Consider the following 27,994-nt stretch of genomic DNA (forward strand, 5'->3'; position numbering starts at 1 on the left):
ATTGCATCTGTTATTCTGGCAAAAATTACATGACCAGACACTGCCAAGGGTTGGCTGGGATATGAAGATTTAAAAATTCTCTTGCACGGTTTATGGGAATGGAGAATCAAGAAGCAATGCAACACTGCTGAGTCAAGTTAAGTATACACAAACCCATGACCCAGCAATTCAGCAGCCTGTTATATATTCCAGAAAAATTTCCACATAGGTTCTTAAGGGAATGTATAGGAAGGTGTTCATTGCAGCAACAAGGAGGTAAAGGCAGCCTAGGTCTCCATAATTTGGACAATGAATGAGTAAAATGTGTATCAGGTTTTGTGATAAGCACTTAATATGCATTATCTCATCTTTTCTTCAAGATAGCCCTAAGACTGGGATTTTTAATAGTATCTGTAAATACTGTTTACCGTCTGTAAAACGGAAACTATCCTTCCAGACACACAAACAGCCGCTTTTTTTTTTTTCTGGTTCACTCTCCTTAGTGTTTGGACGAGGATCCCGGGGTTCAGGGGCTCAGCAGCGTGCCAGGTTTCCCAGACAGACGGGGTCATCTCTCCTTGCGGTCTGCAGGATCTTCACTCTTCCAGGCCCGGGAACCCTCATCCCTGGGCCTTCAGCACCGCGGACAGCGCCAACGGGGCAGGGCTGGGCGGGGCGTCCTCAGAGACGTCACGGCGCGCGGAGTCTCCCCGGCGCTCGCTCGCTGGCTGCTGGCGCCGCCACGTCACGTGACCCAGATAATTGGTACAGCTAGTCGCGCACCAACTGCTCGCCTCCCCTGACCTGCAGCCTCTGGACCTCACTGCCGCGCCGACCCCCACTGGCCCGGTGAGCGCGGCGGCCCCTCCCTTCCGGGTCCCTGCGCCTCCTCCTCTCCAGCTGTGTCGCGGGAGGCCCTTCTGCTCCAGTCTCCTGGGTCCCGGGGCGCCGCAGCCCGCAGCCCTAAGCCTGGCCCGGGAGGTGGGAGGGGGAGTGAGCGTGACCTTGGCTTCGCCTTTGTTTGGCCGAGGCGTCCCCAAGGACCCTCAGCCCTTCGCGCGCATCCGACCCTGCGAGTGCAGTTCTTGTGAAGTGTTTTGCGTAAGGGAGCGAAGCTTTTAACGGTGGGGTTTCAGGCATCAGCGTGGGTTCTCCAGCCCAAAGACTACAGATTGTCCACGCCTTTCGTGGCCTGGGGAGGGGCCTGCTGCTCTTCGCCTTCTCAAGGAGCCCTGGCTGCGGAGGGCAGCGCTGGGGATGGGGATGGTCTAGCGTTATGTGCTTGGTGGGACAGGCAGGCAGCTTCGAAGTCTCAGGACCTCGTAGTGGGGGCAGGGGGCAGGGCCTTTACAGACGGTTTTAACCGGGTTTCCGCTCACAGATGGGGAGACTGAGGCCCTGAGGGAGGCAAGACTGACCTGAGGTGGCAGCCAGCCTGGGAAGTGCTTCTCCTTCCCTCAGGGAAATGTGCGGGGATGGGGTGACCCTGAGGTCCCAGCAGGGTGCCATGATGCCCCTCCACCATGGGCCCTAACCCATCCCTGCGCCCCCTGCCCATATATCCTGTAGCATATTGGAACAGGCCCCTTTCACCTTTGTGCTTTCCCCACCTCTGGCCTTTAGCTCAGACCCTCCATCTCTGCCAAGGAAATAAGCACACCCCCTCCCTACCCTGCTTCCTACCTCGGAGTCTGCTTCCGTGGCCGCCTCTTGGGTTCAGTAAACTAGAGGTGGGGTTTATTCCTGAGAAAAGCCCTCCCAGTTCCCAGAACGTGGGGCCATCGTAGGCCTGCAGGAGTGTGAGTCCAGGCTCTGCTGCTGCCCAGCTTCAAGGTCTCGGGATCTCTACAGTGGGCGTATTGCAGAGCAGCCCAGATAGGGCCTTGCATGTGGGAGGCTTAGTGGCCAGGGATGTCTGTCGTCGTTATGCTTCTGAGGGTGGCGGTGGGGATGGTACTGACTTTATCCGTAGAGGGGAGGCCACCAAGAGCTGCCCAGAGCAACCTGCCTGTTAGTCCAGGGTGGGCTGGGCTGGTCAGGGGGTGTGCACAGTGCCTGACCCTTACTCTTCCCTTTCACCTGTGTGGGCAGGACCTGGCAGGGCAGGCTTGGGCTTTGGCTCCAGATACTGAGGTTGACTCTGTCCCCAGCCCTCTAGGGCTCCTGAGTCCTCAGGCCCTGCTGGGATTGGGGCAGGGGTGGCTGGCTGGCTGTCCTTCTGTCAGGCCGGGTGAAGGCCACAGCAGTGTCCAGCGGCTGCCCAGATTATTCAGTGTTTGTGAAACACAGTGTTCCTGCACTGGGCCAGGCTGGACACAGCCAGGCTTGTCACTACCCCCCGAGCCATCCCATTCCCCTGCGGGGGTGAGTGCCAGCAGAGAGAGCAGCTCTGGCTGCAGCCGTTGGAAGGAGCGTTGGCATTAAGAGAAATCTGTGTTTACATCATGACTCTGCAGTGAGGAGGGCACAGGCTCCGGAAGCACAGAGCCCTGCCACTCACCAGCTTAGCCTCTCTGTGCCTCAGTTTCCCTATTTGTAAAATGGGGCTAATCCAAGTGCCCACCTCTTGAGATTGTTGGGAGGGTTAGGTGAGCACAGTGCCTGCCCCCGGATCAGTGCTGACTAATTGTGCTCCTGTTTTTATTCCCTCAGTGGATGATCTTGGTGTCTGCTTTCTTTGCCTTAGGATGGGGACGTTAGAGTTTCCCCATTGGGTTGTTTAGATTCTTCTCACATTCCAGGCCAGTAGCTCCTGGGCCCTATGGCCATCTGGGCCGGAGCAGCAACCCTGTATTTGGCCAGGTCTCAGGGACCATCAGAGGGAGAGCAGGGGTTGGGACCTCGGCCCTCTGACCCCAGAGCTCAGGCCTTGAGTCCCCACCCAGCACCTGGAGAGGTGCCACTCCAGGAAGAGCCAGCCCCTAGCAGCCCTCAGTAGGGCCTGGTGTCACTGGCTGGCAGGACATGCAGCTGAGCATGTGGATAGGAAGCTTGGGGCACTTGAGGCTCAGGTTCCAGCTGAACCCACCTCCTTCCTCCCTGCAGTGCAGTATATTTTTGCTTTTTAATTTTCCTCTGTTCAGACTTGCTGCTGGTTGCCCTGAGGAGCCCACTGTCCCTCGCTCAAGGAGACCGCCTCCCTGCCCTTTGCCTCATGTAAGTTTGGAGGGAAAGAGGGAGCACGCGGGCTAGGGGGGCTGTGCCATGCCCTGCCTTGGGGCCTGACCCCTTGTAGAATAAAAGGTCCAGCCAGCTGGTTCTGGTGACTTGTTTGAGCTGGGGCGGGGTGTGTGCCCTGTGAGCTGGGCACATCTGGCCCCAGGAGCATTGACTCAGGCCCAGGCCCAGGCCCAGGCATAAAGGCACACTTTCTGGGACTGAGTTATGTGGGGGGAAGCAGGCCCTCCTGCCTGCATGGCCCCTGGTGGGGTGGCCCTGGTGCTGCACCCTACTCACAGGCTGGGATTCTCTGGGCAGAAGGGTGTTAGCAAGTATTCAGGGGGAGCCGTGTGTGTCCAGGCAATGCTGGGGAAGAGGAGGGGGCTCTGCTTACAGTTGTGTTGGGGGGTGATGTAGAGGAACAGAGGTTCTAAGAGGAGCCTCTTATCCGAGAACCTCTGTCTTCTGGGGGGAAGAGGAAGCCCCTCCCCCCCCCCACCTCTCCATATGTACACACGGATTCCTGAAAGCCCGTTGTTCGAGCATTTTCCCTGGGAAAGAGCAGATGAGATTGCGGGGGTGAGATGAGCTCCAGGTTCTTTTTCCTCTCTATCCTGAGTGGGCTTCCAGCCTGAATGTACCCCCTGAGCTGTTAGCTGTCCTGAGTGTAAGCTCTGGGCAGGGTATGGGAGCCAAAGAGGGCAGCTGCAACTGGGAGCTTGGCTGGGCAAGGCGCCTGCCTCTGGTCTGCCCTCCACTGTCCCCCAGTGCCCTTCCCTTCTCTGAGCCTCAGTCGTCCCCGATGTGAAGTGGGGCCATTGAGGCCCGTGTCATTGGCCTTCTGGCCTGGGAGGACATGCTGGGCCTATACTGCAGTCAGGGGAAGTCACTGGTCCCTTTTGGTCACAATGACTAGAGACCCAGCAGTGCCATGGGCCTCGAGATCGTGCAGCTCAGCCAGATGCCTTGCTTCCGGCCTTTTTCTGACCGGTCATGGAGCACCCAGTCCCTGGAGGACTCCGCTGCCTGAGTTCCGGGGTGTTCAGGAGGCCTGGCTGACTGTCCCTCTCACCTCTGTCTCGTCACTGCCTAGCCCAGGGCCACCTGCCCAGTAGGCCCAGCAAATGCCATATGAGTGGATGAGTGGCTGCCAGAGCCTCCTTCCTTCCATCCCAGTCCCGTGGTTTATGTCTCTCCCTTGTTGCCTGGGTCCAGAATGAGTCAGCTGAGGCTGCTGCCATCCCGGCTTGGGGCACAGGCCTCGAGGCTCCTGGCCGCACATGGCGTCCAAAGGTTCAGCTGGTACAGCAGGTCGTCTGGGCCACCGGTCACCTTCCCAAGCAGCAAAGTTGGAGGCGGCTCCAGTTACATGGAGGAGATGTACTTCGCCTGGTTGGAAAACCCCCAGAGTGTCCACAAGGTTGGCACCCCAACCCTGCCCTCTGTGCAGGAGAGAAGGTCCTGGGGCTGGGCTGTGGAGAGGGGAGTGGGGAGAAGCAACTTGCCTGCTGTGTGACCCCGGGCAGGTTTCTTTGTCTCTCAGGTCCTCCATCATCTTTGTGAAAGAGCTTGGTCCTCATATTGGGTGAGGAAAGTCCATCGCTGTCCTGTTGCTGGACCAGCCAGTGGGTGGTGGTCTGGCTTGAGAAGCTCTGATAATGCTGTGCTCAGTCACACCTGGTCTGAGGCCTGTCCCTGCCTCCTTTGTCATGCAGTGCCGTCTCCAGATGGCCTCTTGTTATATAGTTAGGAGCATAAGTGTTTACATATATAGTAAGCTGATAAAATAAGTACCCACTGATGGTAAAAAAAAAAAAAAAATCAAAATCAGATGCCAGGACAAAAGTGAAAAGCGTAGCTGCTCTCTCTCCTTCACTCACATGCCTCAGAGGAAGGTAATATGTTCACATGATCCAAAAACAAAAAGTATTAAGTTCTACAGTGAAAAACCTTCCTCCCATTCCATCCCATATCTGCTCAGCTCCTACCTGTCTGTTCCCCAGTCTATTCTTAATTTCTTCTGTATCCATTCAGATAAACTTATTGCAAACATAACTCTGGATTCTCCCCCTTTACACAAAAAGTAACATGTAACATCCACTCTTTTGCCCCAGGCTTTTTTCACTCAGCATACATCTCCAAGATTTTCCATGTCAGTACCTCAAGAGCCTCATTTTTCTTTTTCCTAGCTGTATAGTATTCCACTGTTTGGATGGATGTTCTACATTCATCCCCAGGGACAGGCATCTGCCTCATTTCCAGTCTCTGGCTGTCATGACGGGTGCTGTACTACATCATCTTGTACGTTCATCATCCTGCACGTGTGCAGCTAACTGTGGCATAAATTCCCCAAAGTGGAATTGTTGGGTTAGAGGGCATCTGTGTACATAATTTTGATGGGTGTTGCCAAATTGCTTTCCACACGGCTTGTACCACCTTATTCTCCTACCAGTACTGTATGAGAGGGCGTAGAGGAAAGCACTTTTGTATGTGTTCTGCTAGAACGTGGAGGTGCTGGTGCATGTGCCCATCTGCTTTTTGTTTCTGCACGAATAGTAGCAAAGCATACATCCTCTTCTGCTGTGTTCACTTTACAACATATCTTGGCAACATTCCACATCCACAATAATAAATGCGTCTTTTTAAAAAAGACTACATAATTTTCCGGAATCTAAATTTACCATCATTTATTTAACCAGTTTCCTATTGATCACTGCTTAGATTGTTTTTACGTTGTCATTTTTATAAAGTCTCCTGCAGGGAACATCCTTGTACATGTAGGCACACCTGTCCAAGTACATCTGTAGAATAAATTGCTGGCAGTGGAATTGCTGGTTCAAAAGATACATGCATTGGAAATGTTGAGGGCCTGCCTGCCCTTGCCCTCCACAGAGCTGCCTCCAACCCACAGTGTGTGAGGGCATGTTTTGCCTATGGATAGAAGCCCGTTTCATACATAAAGCCCCTTGATCACAGCTTATAACCTCCCCCACACACTACCAAGCTGGGTCCTGGAGAGATCCAGAATTTGGGTGGGGGCCCTGGGCTGATTGAGAAGGGTATTGTCGGCAGGGTCCTGGGAGGGCCCTGAGAGCTATGGTGGTGAAGGAAGACTGATGTCCCCTGGGGCCCCAGCCTGGGCCACCCCGCGCTACTCCCAGGCCCTAACCTGGCTGTTTTCTTTCTTCTGCCCCTGCCCAGTCCTGGGACAGCTTCTTCCGGAAAGCCAGTGAGGAAGCCTCTTATGGTCCGGCTCAGCCCCGGCCCCTTTCTGTTGTCCCTGAGAGCAGGCCGGCAGTGTTGAGCCGGACCAAGACCAGTAAGCTGGTGGAGGACCACCTGGCTGTGCAGTCTCTGATCCGGGCCTACCAGGTGAGCGGCTGGGAGGGTACAGGCTCCTGGGGTGTGGCGAGGTGCTGATGGCAAGAAGACTGGCTCAGCTCCAGCGTCACTTTAGGGAGCTTGGTGGCTCTGACCCCTCCTCCTGCTCTTTGTCACGTTACCATTCACATCACTTACCACCCCCTGTATTTCTTGTGCAAAGTGGATTGTTTGTGGTCTTTCTCATCTGTCGCCCACACCACTCTGCCCCAGAACCTGGAGAAGTACTTAGTGAGTGATCAGTTTCAGTGAGTGTTGAATGAGTAGATTGCCGCTTGTTAATGTCTGTTTTCTCTTGGCTGAGCATTCCAAGAGGACAGGGGCTCATGTCCAGCAGGTGCTTAGTTAGTATTTGTGAAATGAATGACTAGTTCATTAAGCAGCTCTCCCCCATCAGCTGCTCTGTCCTGGAGACTTAGGCTCCCCTCTGCTGGGTTCCCAGGCTGGGCCCTTGCTATGTCAAAGAGTCCTGATGATGTTTCCTATTCTTGGTCTTGACCCAACAGGACTAACCGGAGGGCTGTACTGGGTGTTCACTCCATAAAAATGTAATCATTTGGGATCTGTCTGGGAATCAGTGGCAGGAGGTATTTCATAAGAGAAACTTGTCTTGAAGACATGCAGAAGGCAGGGTAGGGGCATCCTGCGGTCCTTGGTAGAGACTGCGTGGGAGGGTGCAGCCAGCCGCTGCAGGAACTCGGGGGAGAGGGAGGCCTTAGCAAATGGAAATGGTGCCTTGCCTCTGAACGATGCACTCTGTGTGGGATGGCAGCTGCCTGCCCAGGTGTGCTGGGGCGGAAGAGGAAAGGTGCACAGGACTGGGCTCCCTCACTGGCCTCAGGACCCATGGATCGTGGGCCACCTGCGAGGAAACAGCAGTGATTGTAATTATGTTTTTCTTGGTTGGCTGAAAGAGGCAGAAAGTGATCTGACTGTTGACTTTGAAAAAGGACAAGGAACATAAAACTCTGTATGAAATGTGGGGTAGCATTCAGAGTACGGCCTGAGGGCCTTATCTTCTAAGTACAGTCCCAACTCTGCAGCAGCTCTTTGTTCTTTCACTGGCCAAGACCAAAGCATCCTTCCAGCAGGATGGTCTCTGGATTCAGGAATGTTACTCCATACTTGCATGATAAAAATCTGCCTGGTAGTGAGCACCTACTGGGTGGGCTGTAGCCCCTCACAGGTCACTTGGGGGCTGAGCTCTGGTTTGACTCATCTGCACATAGTACTGAAAAAAAACCCAGGCTGCTTCTTAATGCATGTTTTCAAGCATATAATAGGTAGAAGAATTATGTAGTGAACCCCCATCAATACAGGGCCAGTCTTGATTCATCTTACCCATCTCCGGCTCCACCCATAGGCCACTGATTATTTTGAAGCAAATCCCAGACTTCATATCATTTCATTCATTGAACGTTTCAGCATGTATTTCCAGAGGTAAAGCCTCCTTTAAAAATATTCAAATATGGGCTTCCCTGGTGGCACAGTGGTTGAGAGTCCGCCTGCCGATGCAGGGGACACGGGTTCGTGCCCTGGTCCGGGAAGATCCCACGTGCCGCGGAGCAGCTGGGCCCGTGAGTGGTGGCCACTGAGCCTGCGTGTCCGGAGCCTGTGCTCTGCAATGGGAGAGGCCACAGCAGTGAGAGGCCCGCGTACTGCAAAAAAAAAAAAAAAAAAGGATTCAAATATACCGTGATAGTATTATCACACCTAAAAATAGTAATAATCCTTAATGTCACCAAATACCCAGTTGGTATTCATGTTTGCCTGTTTGTCCTAGGATTTCTTTTTACTGCTTGTTTGAATCAGGATCCAAATAAAGCCACAGGTTGTGATATGTTGACATGGCTTTTCAAGTCTCTTGTACTCTACTCTGCGGGTTCCTCTCCATTTCTTTTTGTGTTTCTTGCTCTGTGTGTGTGTGTGTGTGTGTGTGTGTATAAGAAACCAGGTTGCTTGTCCTATAGCGTTTTCTCGAGTGTGGATTTTGCTGATTGCATCCTCATGGTGTCACTTCATCTGTCCCTTTGTCCCATGTAATTTCTGTAAATTGGTAGTTAGATCTAGATGCTTGATCCAACATAGATTTGATTTTTTCTGTTGTTGCAAAATCAGCTTCCTGGTGGTGATGGGCACTTCATCAGTTAGCATCTAAAGATAATTATTTCCTGGACACATTAAGTCATTGGGAGTGGTAAAAGTGGTGATATTCTAATTCTTTCTTTCTTTGTTTATTACCTGAAATACTTCTCTCATGAGAACCTTCCCTTTGTCAGCTCTGTTTATCCTGAGGTACAAATGGTATAGGGAGGGCAGGATCAGTGCTTGACTTTTCCTTTTGCTGATGGATTTTCAAAATTATGACATGGTTTCCTAGCATCCTCCAAAGATGGCCAATAAAGGTTTTTCTTCTTTTTCATAGTATGATATGAATGCATGAATTTAAACATATTTAATGAGTTTCAGTCTGCTATAGATATTATCCTTTTTGTTGCTCAAAATGTGTCCTTATTCCCAGCCCCAGTAGTGTTTGAGCACCCCTTTGCTATCTGGTAGGACAAGATGCTTTGAGCTCATCTCGCACATTTCTGTCCAGCCAGTTCTCCAGGGAGTGAGCGAGTATTTACTGCTATTGGTTTGGTCATGACTTCTGGGTTCTTTTGATGGTTAGAGCCAGGAAATATGTATTTTTTTAAAAGATACCATACTTTATGGGTTTATACTGATGCTTCTATATACATCAAATGTAGGACTTAGTGTTTGTCCTTGACCTCATCAGTCTTATGTCACCATCTCCTTTTAAAGATACCAAAAATAGAGGTTCTCAAAGACAGCAATACAATGACTTACTTGATTTTCCCACAATCCACACATGACAGTCCGAGAATACAATTCTAGTACTACCACTGCTGATTGGTACTGTAAACGAATTTATGATCTTTTTATTCCTGCAGTTCTGTTTGTCTTTGGGGAATATTCTATTAGTCAGTTGGCATAGTTCCCCTCTATGTAGTTATGCCACCAAATGGATGCATTAATTCATTTGTTTTGTCTTACTTTCAATTTTTAAAACTTAATTTTGTTTTATAGTGATATAAAATATTTATAAGATTCCAAAGTCAAATCGTCAATGCAAGATATATTCTTAAAAGTCTAGCTTCTAACCCTGCTGCTCTGCCCTATTTTGTCCTTTCCCTGTAGGTAATAATTTTCCTTATTTTATAGTTTTCTTATTTTACTGTATATTCTTCTAATGCATATATTTATTTGTAGACATGCAAATATATACAAATATATGCAAATGCATGTGTTTACTTTTCTCTTCCCTTTCTTAGATACTGGGTAGTTTACCACACACACTTTTCTGTAATTTGCTTTTTTGCTTAATAATATTTTGTGGAGACAACCTCATAGTAGCAGTTAGGAATTTTCCTCATTCCTTTTAGCAGCTCTGTAGTATCCCCTGTGTGGATTTCCCATATCCATTTGCCAGTCTCCTGTTGATGGACATTTGGGAAGTTTTTAGAATTTTGCAATTACTAATAGTACTGTAGTAACTACTTTTGTGTACGTGTTCTTTCCTGTTTTTGAAAGCTGCATGTTGTACTTTGAAACAGAATTGAGCTCCTGCCACCTTAGTGGCTATGGTGGGGTCTCCTAGGCAACTGTTCAGTGGCTGGGTGCTGGAGATATGTGGAAACTTGAAATTCTGAAGGGGGACTTGAGGGGCCAGGGCCCAGAATCTCAGTCTTGGTGAGGGTCTGTCCAGCTGCGTTCCAGCTCCGCCCCGACCTTTTCCCCTTCTCCAGATCCGTGGCCACCATGTGGCCCAACTGGACCCCCTGGGCATTCTGGATGCAGACCTGGACTCCTTTGTGCCCTCAGACTTAATCACCACCATTGATAAATTGGGTGAGTCGGTACCCTTTCCTGTTGCCCTGGCGACACCAGAGCCAGCTGGTGCCTGTGCCCAGTGAGGGGCTCTGAGCCTACAGTGCCTCTGGGTCTTGGGTTTCAGCAAGCAGCCTGGGAGGCTTTCTTCTGACCCTTGCCCAGCTATGCATGGTGTCCCTGCAAGGGAGACCTCCCCGTCTTCCCTAGCTGGTGTGCCACGCTCAGCAAGCTTGAGACACCTGTCCAGGCCCACCCTTATGGCGGCAAGCTAGGCTCTGACTCATGCCCTGTGCCCTGCAGACAGAGGGCCTTTGAGCTTTAGGCTAGACATGGCGGGAGGGTCCTGGGGGCACTGTTGGGAGGTCTGGGGATACAGCTGGACCCCACCTGGGCCTGACCTCCCTCTCTCTTTGCTGCCCGGGCTCTGCCATGTGTGCCTCCTAGCCTTCTACGACCTGCGGGAGGCTGACCTGGATAAGGAGTTCCAGCTGCCCACAACTACCTTTATTGGAGGCTCTGAAAACACCCTTTCTCTGCGGGAGATCATTCGGCGCCTGGAGGTGAGCACAGGCAGATGTGTCGGGCACAGCTGATGAAGCTCTGGCTTGTGATAGAGGGAGGGAGGGCACTGCCTTTTCTGTTCCAGATCCCAAGGCGGTCGGTCTTCTTCTTGGCTCCTCGTGGAGTGCTTCCCTTTCCCCCAGAACACATACTGCCAGCACATCGGTCTGGAGTTCATGTTCATCAATGACGTGGAGCAGTGTCAGTGGATCCGGCAGAAGTTCGAGACCCCTGGCGTGATGCAGTTCTCCAGCGAGGAGAAGCGGACCCTGCTGGCCCGGCTGGTGCGCTCTATGAGGTCAGGCTCCCAGCACCACCCCGGGCAGCCTGAGTGGCTGGGGGGCCTGCTCCAGGGCTGTATGAAATGTCCCAGGCCCTGGCTAAGAAACTAGGAGGGTGCCTGGTAAGGGAAGGCAGGGCTGGATGGTGCTCCAGGAGAACATGACACTGAACGAGGGTGGAAGTGGCAAAAAGATGTCCCTGTGTGGAGTGAGTGTAGCAGCGCCTTCCTGCAGGTGGGGCAGTGCCTGGCTCTGCCCCTGAACGTCTCTGAAGCTGGGTCTGCCCAGGGCTGCAGGGGCCTGGAGGAGCCCCTGGCCCAGCTGCTAGGAGTAAAGTGGCTCCCTGAGCAGTGACGTGTGGGCTGGAATTTGAGTTGAGCCGTGAGGCATCTTTGGGGCATGAGGAGAGAGCCCCAGGGCACGTGTGTGCTGGAGGGCAGTGGTCTGGGAGCAGGGGAATGGCTAGTTGGAGCAGTGTGACTGGAAGGGGAAGAGAGGGTGGTAACTGGGAATGGATGGAGCCAGAGGTCTGTTGAAGTTGGGAGGACCCTCAGCCTCCCCACCGACCTATGCTGCTTGCTGGTAGGAGCACCATGGTGTCTGTGCCAGGTCCTGGACTGTGCAGCGGGAAGTGGCTTTGCAGCTTCCTGTGTCCTGGCATCCTGCTCCGAGCCCTCATGAACAGCCCCCAGGAGCCCAGCCTCTCCACCCTTCCCCATCTCTCCCCAAGCAGGTTTGAAGATTTCCTGGCCCGAAAGTGGTCCTCGGAGAAGCGGTTTGGCCTGGAGGGCTGTGAGGTCATGATTCCTGCCCTCAAGACCATCATCGACAAATCCAGCGAGATGGGGATCGAGAATGTCATCCTGGGGATGCCACACAGGTGGGCGCTTCTCCTCCAGGCCCAGCAAGCTGAGGTGGATAGGAGGCTTTGAAAATCAGAGCAGGGGTGTTGGTGGGACCTGGGGATAGAGGCAAAGTGGTCTAGAAAGTTATCAGAGTCCCTGGGCCCTGGGCTGCTCATCACAGAAAGCACGTGGCCAAAGCCACATGGAACCGGCTCTCTTAAACTGTTTCTCTCTCACCATGTTGCTGTTGTCCCCAGGAGTATTGAGGTTACAGAAGAGGGGTATATCACGCTACTTGAGGTTCCTGTGGACAAGGGGATGTGGAGGGGCACATCCCAGGGAAGTGAGGGCAGAGCCTGGGCAGGTGGCCTCAGGTTCGCATCCCCTGGTGGGAGGTCTCTGGAGGTGAGCCGAGGGTCTCCTTTCCCGGCTGCAAGCTGGCCACACATTTCCTGTGACTTTGATAAAGACTTGGAAGGCTGGTCTGGCCACTGGGCAGTTACCTCTGAGCTGGAGCCTGTGGGCTAACGAGGGATATGGGCAAGGTGGCCAGGGGTCCTGCTAAATGGGCTGGAAGAGGACTGCTGAGCAGTCTGGGGGGCAAAGCCCCTGCATTTCCCGTGCCTGTTTCCAGCTGCTCACAGGTGGGCCAGCCCCGGACTACATCAGCACCAGGGGCATCAGGATGCGTTGTGAGGAGGGTCCCCACCCTGTGGGCTGGCCTCCCGGGAGCCCGAGCTTTGCCACACAGGCTCTGCGCTCTGGGGGTCCCAGAAATGCTTGGTGTCTGGTCAGAGGGTCGTGCAGAGCTGGCCCCGTGGTCCGAGGAGGCAGGGGCATACGTGGCTTCAGTAGGACTGTGGGAGAGGATGGTGCTGGGCCGTCAGGCAGCTCTGGGGCTGGGTGGTGGTGCTGGCCAGGCTCCTGGCCTGAGGAGGGCTCCAGGGTCAAGGGCTGCCCTCGGCCAGGCCTCCGTGTTTGGGGAGGGGCCTTTGAGGCCAGAGGCTTTGCCCAGAGGGGCTGAGGGTTGTTCATACGGCTCCTGTGATCCCACAGCCCTGCCACCACCGCAGAGCAGGAGAGGGGCCCGCTGGAAGAGCGCCGCCCTTCTGTCACTGGGCCGTGCGGGGCTGGAGGTCAGGGTGTGAGCAGGCCTGGGGCCGGCTGGTAGTCTGTGGGGAGCGGGTTCGGAGTCATGTCCTGTGCCCCCATCAGGCTGGCGCCCTCCCCTGAATAGATTGCCCCCGATGGGAAGTTCAGGCTGGACTGGAGAATCCCTGGGCCTGGCTGCTTTCCTCCCCCCACCCCTCAGTCCTCACTCAGCTCCTCTGGACAGGTCCTCTGGTGACTCCTGATCTTAGGGGCAGTCCAGTCCCCTCTTCCCTCTCCTTATCACTTCCATATCACTGGGCTGGGGTGGGGAGCCATGTGGGAGCAGCTGTGATTCGCTAGCAGCTTGGGGTCAAGGTGCTGGGTTGGGCTCAACTTTTGGTTGGGGAGAGGGGTGAGTAGACACCCTGCCATGAGGCTGGGTGGCTCCCTGCTTGCGACGGCCTCCTGAATCTAAGTTGTAGCGGGGGATGCCTGCCTGCCCAGGGGGGCTGGCCAGCTGGTCCCGCTCACACACCTTGTAGATTGAGGCGGGATGAGAGGGTGGGGCCTTCCAGCCCCCATGCTAATTCTGATAGGTCCCAGGTGGGCAGGGAGCATGGTAAGAGCCCTGCCCCCTCTGGCTCCAGGGGCAGGCTGAACGTGCTGGCCAACGTCATCCGCAAGGACCTGGAGCAGATCTTCTGCCAGTTTGACCCCAAGCTGGAGGCGGCGGATGAGGTGGGTGCCAGGCCCAGGCCCCAGAGCCCCTGGAGAGCTGGGTATTTGGGACGTGGACTGGAGAGGGCCTGGGCCAGGAGCTTGCAGGCTCAGACAGACCTTGAGGTGGACGGACATGCAGAAGAGTGGGAGAGAGGCTGGGGGTGTCTGTGTGAGGCCCCTAAGGTGTTTTGGAGCCAAGTGCTATGATCTCCAACAGCTGGGAGAGCCCTCGGGTAATCTGGGCTAACCTCCCTCTTTCCAGCTGGGGGGACTGAGGCCCAGAGAGGTGTGCAGGGAAGTGCCTGAACTTATTCAGTTCAGCTCATGTGGCCATACCTCTGTGCCCAGGGTCCTGTCTACCTTCCCTGAAGGGCTGCCTCACTCACTTGTTTGACCAGCACAGCATTGGGAGGTCAGGACGGTTTCCTGTGCCCACTGATGAGCAGAGAGAATATTTTTCTGCCCTCACCCCCTTCCTGGCACGTATACGTGTCATGTATGCCTCATACCCCACGCCTCTGCCCATGCTGGGCCCTCAGCCAGATGGCCTTCCTCTCTTCTGCTCTCTGCCTCTTTCCCAGCCCTGCCCGTCTCCCCTTCTAGTGACTTTCCTGGTCCTCCAGGCAGCAATCCTGTCTCTCCCTCCTCTGTGCCTCCTTTCCCAGCAGATCCGTCTCTACTCTGGCCTTCTCCATCGCGCGCGCGTGTGTGTATGTGTGTGTGTGTGTGTGTGTGTGTGTGTATGTGTCTGTTTTCCCTTCCAGGCTGGTAGCAGGGTGATGGCAGGGACCTCATTCCCGAAGCCCCAGCACTCAGCACAGGTGCATGGTTTGTTAAAATGAACCACATTAAATGACTGCTCCAAAATCATCCAGCACGTTAGGCCAGAGCCGGACTGGAATCCACATCTGCTGGCTCCCAATCCAGAATCTTCCCGCCATCATGTTCATTTTGCTCAAGCACCTTCATCTCTCTGAGCCTCAGTTTGCTCTTCTGTAAAATGGGGATAAAAGTTCCTGCCCCCAGAATGGTTGTGAGGAATCAGAGACGACATGTGAGTAAACTGTAAAACCTGGCCAAAGGACACTTTAAACAAATTTACTTTTTTTTAATAGAAAAAGTAATGTGAGCGTCGTTTAAAGAAAAGATTACACAATGAGTGTGTTTCCCTTCTGAGACCCCTTTCCTGCTCCCCATAGGCTCTTCTGTGGTCAGTTGTTGTGTTAAAGTGTGTACTTCCAGAATGTTCCACACAGTGCGAACACACATATGTGTCCAGTACAGCTTTATTTGTAAAAGGCCAGGGGAGCAGCTCGTGATGCCGCTGGCCACCTTGCTGTTTTCACTTAACGAGCTGTCACTGTTTCAGAGCTGCACACAGAGCTCCTCGAGCTTCGAGTGCCCCTCTGGTTTCTCCTATCTCCTGTTGATGAGCATTAGGTGGTGGAATGAGTGTCTTTGCGCACATGTGTGCACTTTTTGATGGTATCCGAGAAATGCGGTGGCTGGAGCTGAGGAGGTAGGACTGAATTGCCCTCCAAAGAGCTTGCAGACAGCAGCGAGCCCACATGCTGTGTGCGAAGGTCCCAGGCCCCCGGCTTCCCTTACTCTGTCCAACCTTTCCATCTTTGCCAATGTTCTAGGTCTAAAAGTCACTGCATTTGAACATATTTCTCTGTTTCAAATTTGAGCGTCTTTTCACATGTTTAAGTCACGGGTGCCTTTTTCTGTAAATTCCTTTTCCTGGCTTTTGCTCATTTTTCTATGGGTTTTTTGGGCTTTATCTCACCAATTTGTAAAAGTGCCTTATGTATTGAAGGAGTTAGCCCTTTGCCTGCGTTTGTCTGATAAGTATTTTCCCAGCTTGATTTTTTTCCCCTGATACTGTGCATGGATCTTCTTCCTACATGGCAAGTAATTAGATTTTAGCTGTCTTATCCTTTCTGGCTTCTGAGGTTTGTACATTGTTTAGACTTTCCCTACTCCAAGATCGTAAAGTATGTCATGTTTTCCCCTGATACTATGGCTTTGCCTGTACATTTTTGGTTACTTTGGTGTAAGGAGTTAGGTACGGGTCCTGCTCCAATGTGTGCCCAGAGGCCTAGCCCGTGGTCTCAATGCCAATTAAGAGCCGCCCTTCATTTCTGTGCCTTCACTGCTGCTGGCTGGCCCCTTCCTACGGGTGCCTTACCCCCTCCCCACTCTGCCATCATTAATGTGGAGAGGATGGTTGTTGATAATGTGCAGGGGCTCCAAGAAGGGAGCCAAGGCCCAGGGAACCTGCCTACCTTTCTTAGGCCAGCCTGGAGGGCAAGAAGGGCGTTGTGCTGGGTTTGGGGGAAGGATGCAGGTGTGAGTCAGGGACAAAACAGCCTTCCCAGGGAGCAGAATCCCGGGAATGTCCCAGCGCCACTGTAAGCTTGCATGTCTGGGATAGAGTCGGGGGGAGGTTCATCACAGGCCACGTCAACCTTCAGGGCTCCGGAGATGTCAAATATCACCTCGGCATGTACCATGAGAGGATCAACCGAGTCACAAACAGGAACATCACTCTGTCGCTCGTGGCCAACCCCTCCCACCTGGAAGCTGTGGACCCCGTGGTGCAGGGGAAGACGAAGGCAGAGCAATTCTACCGCGGGGATGCTCAGGGCAAGAAGGTGAGCTTGCCTGGGCCCTGACGTCCTGGGTTCTGAGGGGTAGGCTCTGAATCTCTGAAATCCAGGAGCAGGGCTGGGCTGCACGGGCTGGGGCATGGGGGCCCCTCCTGGCTTATATCCTGCCCTGCAGGTCATGTCCATCCTGGTGCATGGGGATGCCGCCTTCGCTGGCCAGGGTGTGGTCTATGAGACCTTCCACCTGAGTGACCTGCCCTCTTACACCACCAACGGTACCGTGCACGTCGTCGTCAACAACCAGGTGAGGGCCTGGGCTGTGTGCTGGGCCCTGTCAGTGTCCTCCATCCCTGAATCCAGGCAGCACTTTGAGGGGACGAGTGAGGCATTTCTGGGTTTAATCCCCCCGCTCTGCTACTTACCAGAGTGTGATTTCAGGCAAGATGCCTGATCTCTCAGCCTCGGTTTCCTGGTCTGTGGAACTGGGAGGTGTATACATCTGTCTGTCTTTGTCTCTGTGTCTCTCTGTCCTTCCCTCTGCAGCCCCCTCCCCCCATATTATGTATGTGAGAAAGCAGTAAGGGCAGAGGAAGATGGGTATAACCAGCGCCTAGCAAGCACCGAGGCTGAGCGTGTAACTAGATGCTGCCTTGAGCTCCATGTGGCCCAGGCAGTCTTCGAACACAGCTCTCACAGCCTTTGCTTTTAACAAAGGCAGCTGTGGCTAATAACAGCTCTTCTTCTGAGCCTGTAAAGCCCTGGGTTAACTACCTTATTCGCATATTAAGTCATTTAACCTTCACAGTATAACCCTGTGAGGTAGGAATTTAATGAGCCCTTTTAATCAATGAGGAAACAGGCTTTGGGAATTAAGTACCTGGCCCAAGGTTGTACAGTTAGTAACTGGCGAGACTGGGTTTTACCCCAACTTGCGCTCCCCACTCCCACTGTATAAAAATGATTGCAGGAGAAAGAGCAGACACGATTCCCCTGGTGTTACCGCCATCCCCGTGGGACCCACGGCTACGTCTGATTTCGAGGTCATCCACTGTTAGCCCATCATGTCCCCTGCACCTCCTGAGCACAACCGATGGACCTCGAGGCAAAGGCGACTCTCCCCTGGCCCCCTGGGCCTCTGGTCTCCCAGGCGGCTGCTGCTGTCCAGCTCTCAGTGCCTCCTGCTTCTGCAGATTGGCTTCACCACGGACCCCCGGATGGCCCGCTCCTCACCATACCCCACCGACGTCGCCCGTGTAGTCAACGCGCCCATCTTCCATGTGAATGCAGACGACCCAGAGGCCGTGATGTATGTGTGCAGTGTGGCGGCCGAGTGGAGGAACACCTTCAATAAAGACGTCGTGGTGGACCTGGTGGGTCTGGGGAACTGAGGTGGAGGTGCTCAGACTGTCCCTGCCGTGGCAAGTGCGCCGGGTCTGCAACATCTTTGCTAGTCGGGGCTGAGCTGCAGGTTTAGAACCGCTGAGCACCATCTCTGCGGAGGCCTGGGGGTGGGGCATTTGGTGATGGGTTGTAGTGGGGGCTGGTGAGGCCTCACGGATGTGGCCTGCCAGGTGTGCCCCAGCTGTGCAGTGACTGCGCCAGCCACACCGCCTGGGCGCGGGGACCCACCCTCTGTCCCTGCAGGTCTGTTACCGCCGGCGTGGCCACAACGAGATGGACGAGCCCATGTTCACGCAGCCGCTCATGTACAAGCAGATCCACAGGCAGGTGCCCGTGCTGAAGAAGTACGCAGACAAGCTCATCGCCGAGGGCACCGTGACCCTGCAGGAATTCGAGGTGGGCCCGGTCAGCGCCTGGGATCAGCCTGAGGCGGCTGCTGATGTCATCAGCCCAGTGCTGGGCACTGGCGGTTTATAGAAGTAGCCAATATGGTCCTTGTCCCCACTAGCCCCCAGTTATCGAGGGGGACGGAGGACCAAAGACATTTACAGTCTGGTGGGGTACAGGGAACGCTGCGACGCATGGAAGCCCATCCTCAGGCCAGAGTCCAAGAAGGCTTCCTGTAGGAGGTAGCCCTGAGCCGGGTTTGACCCCGTAGTTATCTGTGGATGTGCTTGCCCTCCCGCCTTCAGGGAGCTCTCAGAGCAAGGACTGTGAGTCATTCCTGCGTTCCCCCAAGTCCCTTGCTGAGTGCAATCATCTGAACTCTTTCCAGGATCCCCCTGCACTCTGGGACTTTTATCTCTGGCCTTAAGGTCCCTGTGGGCCAGTGGGCAGACAGTTCCTCTAGAACGTGGTGAGAGGGACCAGGGTTTATGAGTCTGGGTTGACTCAGCCTCCGGCTGCCTGGGGCATCGCTGCCTCAATCCAGGCCTTCACCCTGATTTCAGGAAGAAATCGCCAAATATGACCGGATCTGTGAGGAGGCGTTTGGCAGGTCCAAGGATAAAAAGATCCTGCATATAAAGCACTGGCTGGACTCCCCCTGGCCTGGTGAGTGAGCAGCGTGTGGCTAAGAGTGATTTGCCTGGGCCCTGGGCTCTGGCGCTGGGACCAGGACTGGAGTGATCCTGAATGAGGACAGTTGCTGCCCAGCCCAGAGGCTGTGGGCTTTGTCCCTGAGACCCCTGAGGCTGGTAGCAGGGGTCCAGCTACCTGCTTCCTGCAGGTGGGGTAGGCGGGAGTAGAGGGAGATAGTGCCGCCCTCGGGACACATGTGATGAGCTGCTTCCTGGAAAGGGCTGGGTCAGGGAGGGTGGACCGCAAAGTGGAGTGGGCCCTGGGGGAGGGGTGCTCAGCGGGCCTCTCTGGGGCAGAGCTAGATGGCTGTGACCCTGGGTCCAGGGAGGGGCCTCGCAGGTGCCGGAGGGGAGGATGTTAGGTGGGTGCTGTCAGCTGTCCCAGGTCCCCAGGATGGGCTCAGGGTTTGAGTGCCATTGGGGTTAAGGGAGTGGTGGGCCCCTGAGTCCTGGGGAGACAGTCTGGCCAGGGGAGCTGAGGCCCCACTGCCACACACAAGTCACAGAGCCTCTGCCCTCTCAGGCTTCTTCACTGTGGACGGGGAGCCCAAGAGCATGACATGCCCAGCCACGGGTATTCCAGAGGACATGCTGACCCACATTGGTGAAGTGGCCAGCTCTGTGCCCCTGGAGGACTTTAAGATCCACACGGGTGAGGTTGCTGTGCAGGCTCCAGCATGGGCCACTGTCCCAGACATCGTGTCCCAAGGGAGATGGCGTCAGGAGTCAGGGAGGCCCGGCCCTCATCTTGACTTGGTCTTGGGTAGATCAGCGGAGCTCTCAGTGCCTCCCTTGTGCCCCATGAGGTGCCTGTGTTAACAGCTCCTCTCAGGGTGAGCAGGTGTGGATGCCACGCTCCCAGCTGGGTGCTGGTGACCAGGCTTCTGTGGGACACCTTGTATTTTCCCAGTGCCTTTGCCGGGGGCATCCCTGCATCAGGCAGAAGGAGAGCAGGGAAAGAAGGGCTTCCCATGGAGGGGGCGGTTGGGCCTAGAATGTTGGGCGGCAAGAGTGCTGGGCTGGGTGGATGACAGAGGGCGACCCTAGGCTAGTAGGTGGTCACTGGCTGCGCCTCTTGGCCACGATGGTGTCCATCGTGTCCTCTGCTCAGGCAGCCTGGAGGGCCCCCGCGATGGTAGTGGGGTCCCCGTGCACCCTCTGAGCAGCCTGTGGGCGTTCCAAGAGGATTCCTCCACGTGCACGTGGAGGCCCAGGTGTCTTGGGGCACCGGCTCTGTGCAGTCACACAGGGTCTGTGTGGGTGTAGGGCTGATGGGAGCCCAGCCTGGGCCGGGTGCCTGGGCTCAGATCCAAGCACCTTCATAGCTATGTGATCGTGAGTAAATGAATTCCTTCTTCTGAGCGTGTCTTCTCATCTAGGGGTGGGGGAGTTTGGTACCTCTCCCGTGGGCTTATGGGAAACGTCCCTGAATCAACGAATGCGGCGTATGCATGTGGCGGATGATCGCCTAACGGTGCCTGCTCCTTCCCGCAGGGAGGGAGGCTGGTGGGGATGTGGGCTCAGGCTGGCCCTGTGTGTTGGCTAGAGTGGTGATGCTGGAGGAGGGGCCTCCTGCATCCTGCCGGGGCCCTGCTCGGTGGGAGGGGTGTACAATGAGTATACACACACCCGGCCCAGGTCCCAGGGACTATGGCTGTCCCAGATGGGGTGGCCAAGCCCTGTGGCCCTCAGGCTGGCCCTCCCCTCCCGCAGGCCTCTCTCGTATCCTGCGGGGCCGTGCGGACATGACCAGGAAGAGGACAGTGGACTGGGCGCTGGCAGAGTACATGGCCTTTGGCTCCCTGCTCAAGGAAGGCATCCATGTGCGGCTCAGTGGGCAGGACGTGGAGAGGGGCACATTCAGGTGAGGGTGGGGGGCTCTGGGCCCTAGGCCCTATGGGCATTAGCCTTGTGCCTGGGGGGAGCTGAGAGCTCAGCTGCGCTGGGGATCTCTCACAGTCGGCCCAGGGCCTCTGGAGTGGAGTGGCCCTTCCTTCTCTTCCTAGACCTTGTCTGGGAAGCCAAGGAGGTGTTCTCAGGTAACTCTATCAGCACACTAGCCCCCACCCTTGGGCCAAGCTGTCTGAGGGCTGCTAGGCTGCCTGCCTCTCTGTCCCCACGGGGCCAGCGTGCAGAGCTGACTGCTTGGCCCAAGCTGTTGGTTGATGTCAACCCTTGTGGTTATCCATGGTCCTCAAGATCCTTTGTTTCTCTTCTGTGAACTACTGTCAAGCCAGCTCCCTGCCATCATCTTGCTTGTTCGCAGTTCGGTTTTGAGTCCAGATGAGGGACTTTACACTTGCCGGTTGTCCTCATTACATTTCCTCTGTGTGGGACCCCAGATGTTTGGGATCTCAACTCTGTCTCTGCCATGTTAGTGAGTCCTGGAGTGTGACTTCCAGTATTCGACAGGCCATCTTTCCCACGTCCCACTCCCTCATCACTGCTGGTCTTGCTCCAACCAGGGTACAGAGGGCCACTCCACTGCACCCTGAGTGGCATGTCAGTCCTCACAAGGCTTGGGGTTTGGCCAGGGGGGCCCCCCTTATGCACAGGAATTCCTGCCTCCTGTAAACCTGGACAGAGCAGGTGAGGTGGTAAAGGGGCTAGCAGGATGGGCAGGGAGATGGTGCCCCTGGGGTGTGGCCTCCTAGGGTCTCAGGCTCCACCCAGCATCTGGGAGGTCGGCAAGGCAGGTGTCATCGGATCCCTCCTTAGGGGAGAAGCTGAGCCTCTCACGCCTGTGCTCCAAGACCCCCGGGGCGTGTGTGAGGGCACCAGTGGGAGGCGCGGCGGCCCAGAGGAAGGACCAGATCGCTCTGGCTTTCCACGGCCTTCTTGATGTCGCCATCCTGTGGGACTTTGCCTGGTGTCCTGCTCAGTCCGCCCGCCTCCCCTCCCTTCCTGGTCTGTGTCTCTGCAGTCACCGGCACCACGTTCTCCATGACCAGGAAGTTGACCGGAGGACGTGTGTCCCCATGAACCACCTCTGGCCTCACCAGGCCCCCTACACTGTGTGCAACAGCTCCCTCTCGGAGTACGGAGTTCTGGGTGGGTCAGAACTCTGCCTGCAGGTCGGGCAGGCCCTGAGATGCTTGGGGACCAGAGAGGGTCTTGCACCTCAGGGTGTCTGTTTTTGTTGTTTTGACCGTGGTCTGGGGCTGGGTGGGGCCGAAGAGGCTCAGAGGCCCCTGGGTGGACCTGAGTCCTCGGACAGCCCTGAGGGACAGTGCTTGGGCTGCCCCCACCTGAGGCCACATCAGAGATGAGGTCCTGTCCCATCTGGCCCCTCAGAGAGCCCAGATGGGGGGTGGGGGTGCACTCTGGCCTGGGTGGGAGCTCTGGATACCAGAGCTTGTCCCTGGGCAACAGTGGGCCCAGACAGAAAACCCCATCGAGTCCACTGACTGCTGCTGCCACTGACCGGCCCTGAGCCTGGCCTGGCCACCTCCACGTTCCTGTCTGTCTTGCCCTCTGTGCCACCACACCCAGCAGCCCCGTCTCGAGGCCCCCTCCCTAGACTCTGGGCTCCCCAGACTGGCCCCCTGCACTCTCCCTTGGCTTGGCCTTTAGCTGGCCTGCTTCCTCCCAGAAACAGGAACCCACCGAGACTGGCCACCGCTTCTGGGGAGCTGCCTCTGGGGCTGTTCCTGCCCGTTCCCCTCAGCAGCCCTGCCATATTTGGGGGGCCCCTTGGCAAATGGGCGCTGCTGCCTCCCCAGGGTGTCTTTGGAGTTGACTCCTGGCCTACGTAAGGCTGAAGCTGGCTGTACGTGAGGTCAGGGCTGAGAGTGGCATCTCTGGGTGTGTTGCCGGCGGCCAGGAAGGGAGATCCTGATCTTTGGGCGCCAAGGAGTCCCCGGGCGCTTCTGTCCTGCTGGGAGGGACGGGCGGAGCAGGCAGCGCGTGGGAGGAAGGGCTGGGTCTGGCCGGAGCCACCACCACTTGGGGACCGTGTGTGACAGGCTCTGCCTCGGCGTCTCCCGTTTAGGCTTCGAGCTGGGCTACGCCATGGCCAGCCCCAACGCCCTGGTCCTCTGGGAGGCGCAGTTTGGTGACTTCCACAACACGGCCCAGTGCATCATCGACCAGTTCATCAGCACGGGCCAGGCCAAGTGGGTTCGGCACAATGGCGTCGTGCTGCTGCTGCCCCACGGCATGGAAGGCATGGTGAGGGCCGTGGGGGCGGGCCCTGGCCGGCCTGGGAGAGGACGGCTAGACCCTTGGCCACTTGCAGAGTTGAGGGGGGGGGGTATGTGCCTCCCAGTCCCCCGGAACCACATGGGTCTGCAGGGCGGGGCCTGCGTAGCTCTGTGTCACCACTGCTGAAGTTGGTGATGCTACTGTTCCAGCAGTAAACGGAACGGACATGCCTGAGTGCCTGCTTTGTGCCGGGACCTGTTCCCACTTTCCAGATGAGGAAACTGGGGCACAGAGAGGTGGAGTAGCTTGCCTAAGGTCACACAGCTAGTAGCTGGAATTTGAACCTATGTTGTCGGGGGAACCTCATGTCGGGGAGAAGAAGAATGTGCAGGCCCTCGGGGAGGGGAGGAGCGGAGCACAGCATCAGGAGATGCCAGCCTGGTGAGTGTGTAGCCTGACCAGGTGGAGCGTGGCCAGGGCTGTGCTGGCTGCAGTGGATGGCCCCGAGGACCCACTCAGCTTGCACTGGTCACGTGGTCAGGGATTGATCAGTACTGCTCAGAGTCAGGTCTCCCTGTGCCGTGCACTTTACACGCCACGTATAATCCTGTGGCCTCCTCACAGCTGGACCAGGCAGTCAGTTCTGTTCCTGTTTCACGTGCGAGGAGAGAAGGCCTGTGACTGCCCACGGTCTCCCATCTGTAAAGGTGGCTGGCATCTCACTGGGTGGAGCGTGAGTCAGGCTGGTTGCGGAGGGTTGGGCCGGCCTGGCTGGTGCCTGTGGCCATGGGTCCTTGGGGCGTCCCCACTAAGAGAGGAGCAGGTCACCCCTGTCCCACGGAGAGCCAGCTTGGAGGACAGTGCGGGGGTCCTTGCTGCTCTTATGGAGCAGAGCAGCCCCGTGGGCCAGGGTAGGAGTAGGAGTGAGACCTGGGTTTGAATCTGTCCCTTTCTGGCTGAGTGACCTTGAGGTTGTTTCTTAATCTCTTTGTCCCTCGCCTCCCTCATCTCCATCGCAGGGCTGCTTTCACAAGACGAGAGAATAATCTGTGTGGGGTCCGTAGAGCTATGTCTGGCGCACCACAGGCACATAGTAAACAGTCACTGCTGTAGGTCAGAACGTTCTAGAGAAAGAGCATCTTGGCCGTTTTGCTTTTCCCTTCTGCCCCACATGTTCACACATGGCTGTGGCCGGACCCTCATCTGAGGCTACCTCCCTCCTCTTGTCCCACATTCCTGGTGCTTTCCTGCGGTTGACACTCCGGAGTGAGGGCATCTCCTCCACGAAGCCCTTCAGACTCTCCCCCAGGCCCAGGGTCCCCGTCCAGTGTGACAGATCCCCAGTCCCCCCCAAACGCTGGCCAGCCTGGGCCATCTGGCATTTGCTTCCAGGGCCCGGAGCACTCGTCAGCCAGGCCCGAGAGGTTCCTGCAGATGAGCAATGATGACTCGGACGCCTACCCCGTGAGTGTTGCCCGCCCTCCCCCAGGACAGGACTGCACGCTGCTGTGCCCAGCAAGGCCAGGGTGTGGATGCCACAGGCAGGCCACCTCCCAGCCGCACCCTGCCCCTCCAGGCGTTCACCCAGGACTTCGAGGTGAGACAGCTCTACGACTGCAACTGGATAGTGGTCAACTGCTCCACGCCGGCCAGCTACTTCCACGTGCTGCGCCGCCAGATCCTGCTGCCCTTCCGCAAGCCGGTGAGCCACCCGCCTGGTCGTCACCGGGACCGTACAGGGGCCGAGTGCAGGGCACCCTGGCCAAGCAGGGGCGGCTGGCAGCCAGGCACGTGTTTCCCTTCCAGCTGATCATCTTCACACCCAAATCTCTGCTGAGGCACCCAGAAGCCAAGTCCAGCTTTGACCAAATGGTTTCTGGTATGTGCCTGGGCGTGGGGGGGCGGCGGCTGATGGGGGCCCTGGTGGCCCACGTGTGGCCTCTGGTCCCGGGACTCTTCCGTGCTTGCCTCTGTCTGTGGCTCTGTTGGCCCTGAAGCAGCTTCTGGCATGATCCCCGCCAGCAGCTGCGTTGGGAGGTTGGTGCAGCGGCCGGGTGGCTGAACCCACTTGGGTCACTTACGCGGAGCACCAGGGCCAGAGGAGTGCACTGGGACCCCGCAGCCTCTCAGCAGGGCCGGCCTGGCTGCGCCGGAAGAGCTTAGAGGCAGGAGGCCTGGTAGAGGTCTGCTAGTTCGAGGGACACTGAGTATCAGTTCACTCATCCGTTGTTTTCTCTCATGAGCCAGACAGACATTTCTGGCCCTGGGGAGCCAGCGCCCCCTCCAAGAGCTCTCAGCCTCATTTAGCTGGGAGTCGGAGGTCAGATAAAGCACCCGAAGGACCAGGTTTTGGAAGTGAGACGTGACCCAGTGGAGGATCAGGGAGGAGCAGGTGTGGGGCCTTGAGGCTTGGCAGAGCAGAGCTGTCTGGGAAAACGGTCCTGGGTTGTAGGCGGAGGGGCAGGGGCTGGCCAGGAGGACCTCAGTGACGTGGACAGGTGCTTGTTCTTCACGTGTGTGTGTGGGCATCCCCTCAGATGTGGCGGGCGGCTGAGCCAGCAGTGCAGAGCTCTGGCGTTGGGCTGGACCGCCTGGGCTGAGTGCCTAGTACTGGTGGGCCCTGGCAGCCAGTGACCCTCTCTGCCGCAGTGTCCTCATCTGGGTTGCGGGGACCCTACAGTACCTTCCTCAGAGGTTTTTGTAGTATTTTTAGTCTGGTGCCTGGCACATGGCATGAGCTCAGGAAGGAAAAATGGATGGGACTTGGGGATGGAGGCTGGGCTCTGGGGCTGAGAGGGAGGACTGTGCAGGGTTCGCCTTCCAGCTTGGTGACGGGGTGGATTGAGTGTGCCTGGGAGGCAGGCATGGCTGGATGGGGAGCAGGTTTGGGACAGTGACGCTGTCAGATGGGGATGTGACATCACCTCTGTCCCCTTCAGGGGCTCTCCCCATCATCCCCAGTGCCCCCCCCCCCCGCCCCATCACCTTATTGTTGATGCTCCCAAGGCTCTGCCCTTGGCTCCAGCCACTGTCTCCACCCTTGTCCCTGTCCCCTGCTCCATTGTTTGGCTCAAGAGGTTCCTATTGCAGCCACAGGTCTAAATCTGGGGCTTGTCTTAGTGGCCAGGGAGAGCCTGGAGGTGCCAGGGATGTGGACCTGATTCCCAAGCTGCTCTGGCCCCTCTGGGAGCAGACGCCCCTGCCATGCCCTGTCGGTCCCCAGGAACCAGCTTCCAGCGGGTGATTCCTGAGGATGGGGCTGCGGCGCAGGCTCCCGGGCAGGTGCGGCGGCTCATCTTCTGCACGGGAAAGGTGTACTATGACCTGGTGAAGGAGCGGAGCAGCCAGGGCCTGGACGAGCAAGTGGCCATCACACGCCTGGAGCAGGTGCGGCCGAGCCCCTCAACTGCTCAGAGTGACGAGCAAGGTCATATCGCCAGCCCCCTGGCCCTGGGCAGCGTGCCAGGGCTGGGGCCAGTGAGGGAAGCGGTGGCCGCTCTCCTGGGGGCCTGGCATGTGCATTTCCCCCTTCCCCTAGCTATTCCCTTCTTTCTCCCTGTCTGTCCCAGATCTCTCCATTCCCCTTCGACCTGATCAGGCGAGAGGCAGAGAAGTACCCGGGTGCAGAGCTGGTGTGGTGCCAGGAGGAGCACAAGAACATGGGCTACTACGACTACATCAGCCCGCGCTTCATGACCATCCTGGGCCGAGCGCGGCCCATATGGTACAAGGCTGGGTGCAAGGGGTTGCCCGCCGTTTACCCCTCACGTCTTCCAGGCCTGAGGCTCTGGGGGCTTGAGGCCCCATCCTGGCTCTGCCCACCCCATTTGCTGTGTGACCCAGCACTGGCCACTGCCCTTCTCTGGGCTGCATTGGAAACTGAGGAGTTGGGCCCCATAGTCCCTGCTGGCTCTGTGACTGTCAGTGACAGATCAGCTTCCCCATCAGGGATCCTCTTTAATACGGCCTTAGGGAGGGGAAACTTTTGTGTTTGTTCTGCAGCCAGAACTGAACTAGAGAACCTCCTGCGTGTCTCAAATCTCCTACCTTTGATCTTAGGCCAGTGACTTGGCCCCTTGGAACCTGCAGTCCTGGGGTAGCAGCAGGGCCGGGCTCAGCCCTCCGCTTAGCGTGACTCTCCTCCCCCAGGTATGTTGGCCGAGACCCAGCAGCTGCACCAGCCACAGGAAACAGGAACACTCACCTGGTGTCTCTGAAGAAGTTTCTGGATACTGCCTTCAATCTCCAGGCCTTTGAGGGCAAGACATTTTAGAGCCTGCCTGGGTCTTGCTGTGGGGTTGTTGAGGACGCTGGGGACATTAGGGACTGGCTGGCTCTTCTGCCCAGGAGAGGGACTGTCAGGGTCCCCAAGATAAAACATACCCATGCAGTGATTGAGGCCAAAGAGTAGGTACCGCTGGCTTCGGTATTATGCCACCTTGGGCCTTTGTGTTTATTTCAGAATCTCTTAGGGCTGAGAAAGCCAGAGGGGTCTGATAGATGGGCTGTAGTTGTAGAGTGTTTCCCCAGCTGCCCGGGTCTCTCTGGAGTGTTCGTGTGGCTTCTCCGTCTGTGTCGTTCATGTCTCTGCAGACAGCCAGCCACCCAGGAGCCCGTGTCTCTGGTCTCTCTGTCTCCCAGCCTGGTAGACTTGACTGCTGCTCACCCTGTCCTTGTTCGTCTGTGGATTCAAGAACTGTTCTCTTTTGTGCTCTTAGAAATAGAGATCTTAGCAATAACAACCAGGTGAAGCAAAACCATGCCAGGTGATTTATATGTGCTCTGTTTTATGGGGTGTGTCATAATAAAATATGTCAGCTTCTGTGTGAAATACAGCCAAGGCT

The 27,994-nt window shown here is 56.2% G+C and overlaps 1 protein-coding gene across 1 annotated transcript; it reads left to right on the forward strand.

The window, feature by feature from the left end:
* Window positions 1-571: 571 nt before the first annotated feature.
* Window positions 572-27,987, forward strand: OGDHL (oxoglutarate dehydrogenase L). Its single transcript, XM_079900439.1, has 24 exons — window positions 572-828; window positions 3,063-3,135; window positions 4,354-4,558; window positions 6,340-6,510; window positions 10,332-10,434; window positions 10,861-10,976; window positions 11,121-11,275; window positions 11,992-12,138; window positions 13,843-13,933; window positions 16,393-16,572; window positions 16,703-16,831; window positions 17,718-17,897; window positions 18,172-18,324; window positions 18,879-18,981; window positions 19,531-19,659; window positions 20,721-20,871; window positions 21,931-22,058; window positions 22,999-23,177; window positions 24,543-24,614; window positions 24,727-24,852; window positions 24,957-25,029; window positions 26,374-26,537; window positions 26,720-26,874; window positions 27,300-27,987. The coding sequence occupies exons 3-24, from the start codon at window positions 4,355-4,357 to the stop codon at window positions 27,421-27,423; spliced, it is 3,033 nt and encodes a 1,010-aa protein (XP_079756565.1). The 5' UTR covers window positions 572-828; window positions 3,063-3,135; window position 4,354; the 3' UTR covers window positions 27,424-27,987.
* The last annotated feature ends 7 nt before the right edge of the window (window positions 27,988-27,994 follow it).

This window comes from Stenella coeruleoalba (genome assembly GCF_951394435.1).
Source record: "Stenella coeruleoalba genome assembly, chromosome: 16".
NCBI lineage: Eukaryota > Metazoa > Chordata > Mammalia > Artiodactyla > Delphinidae > Stenella > Stenella coeruleoalba.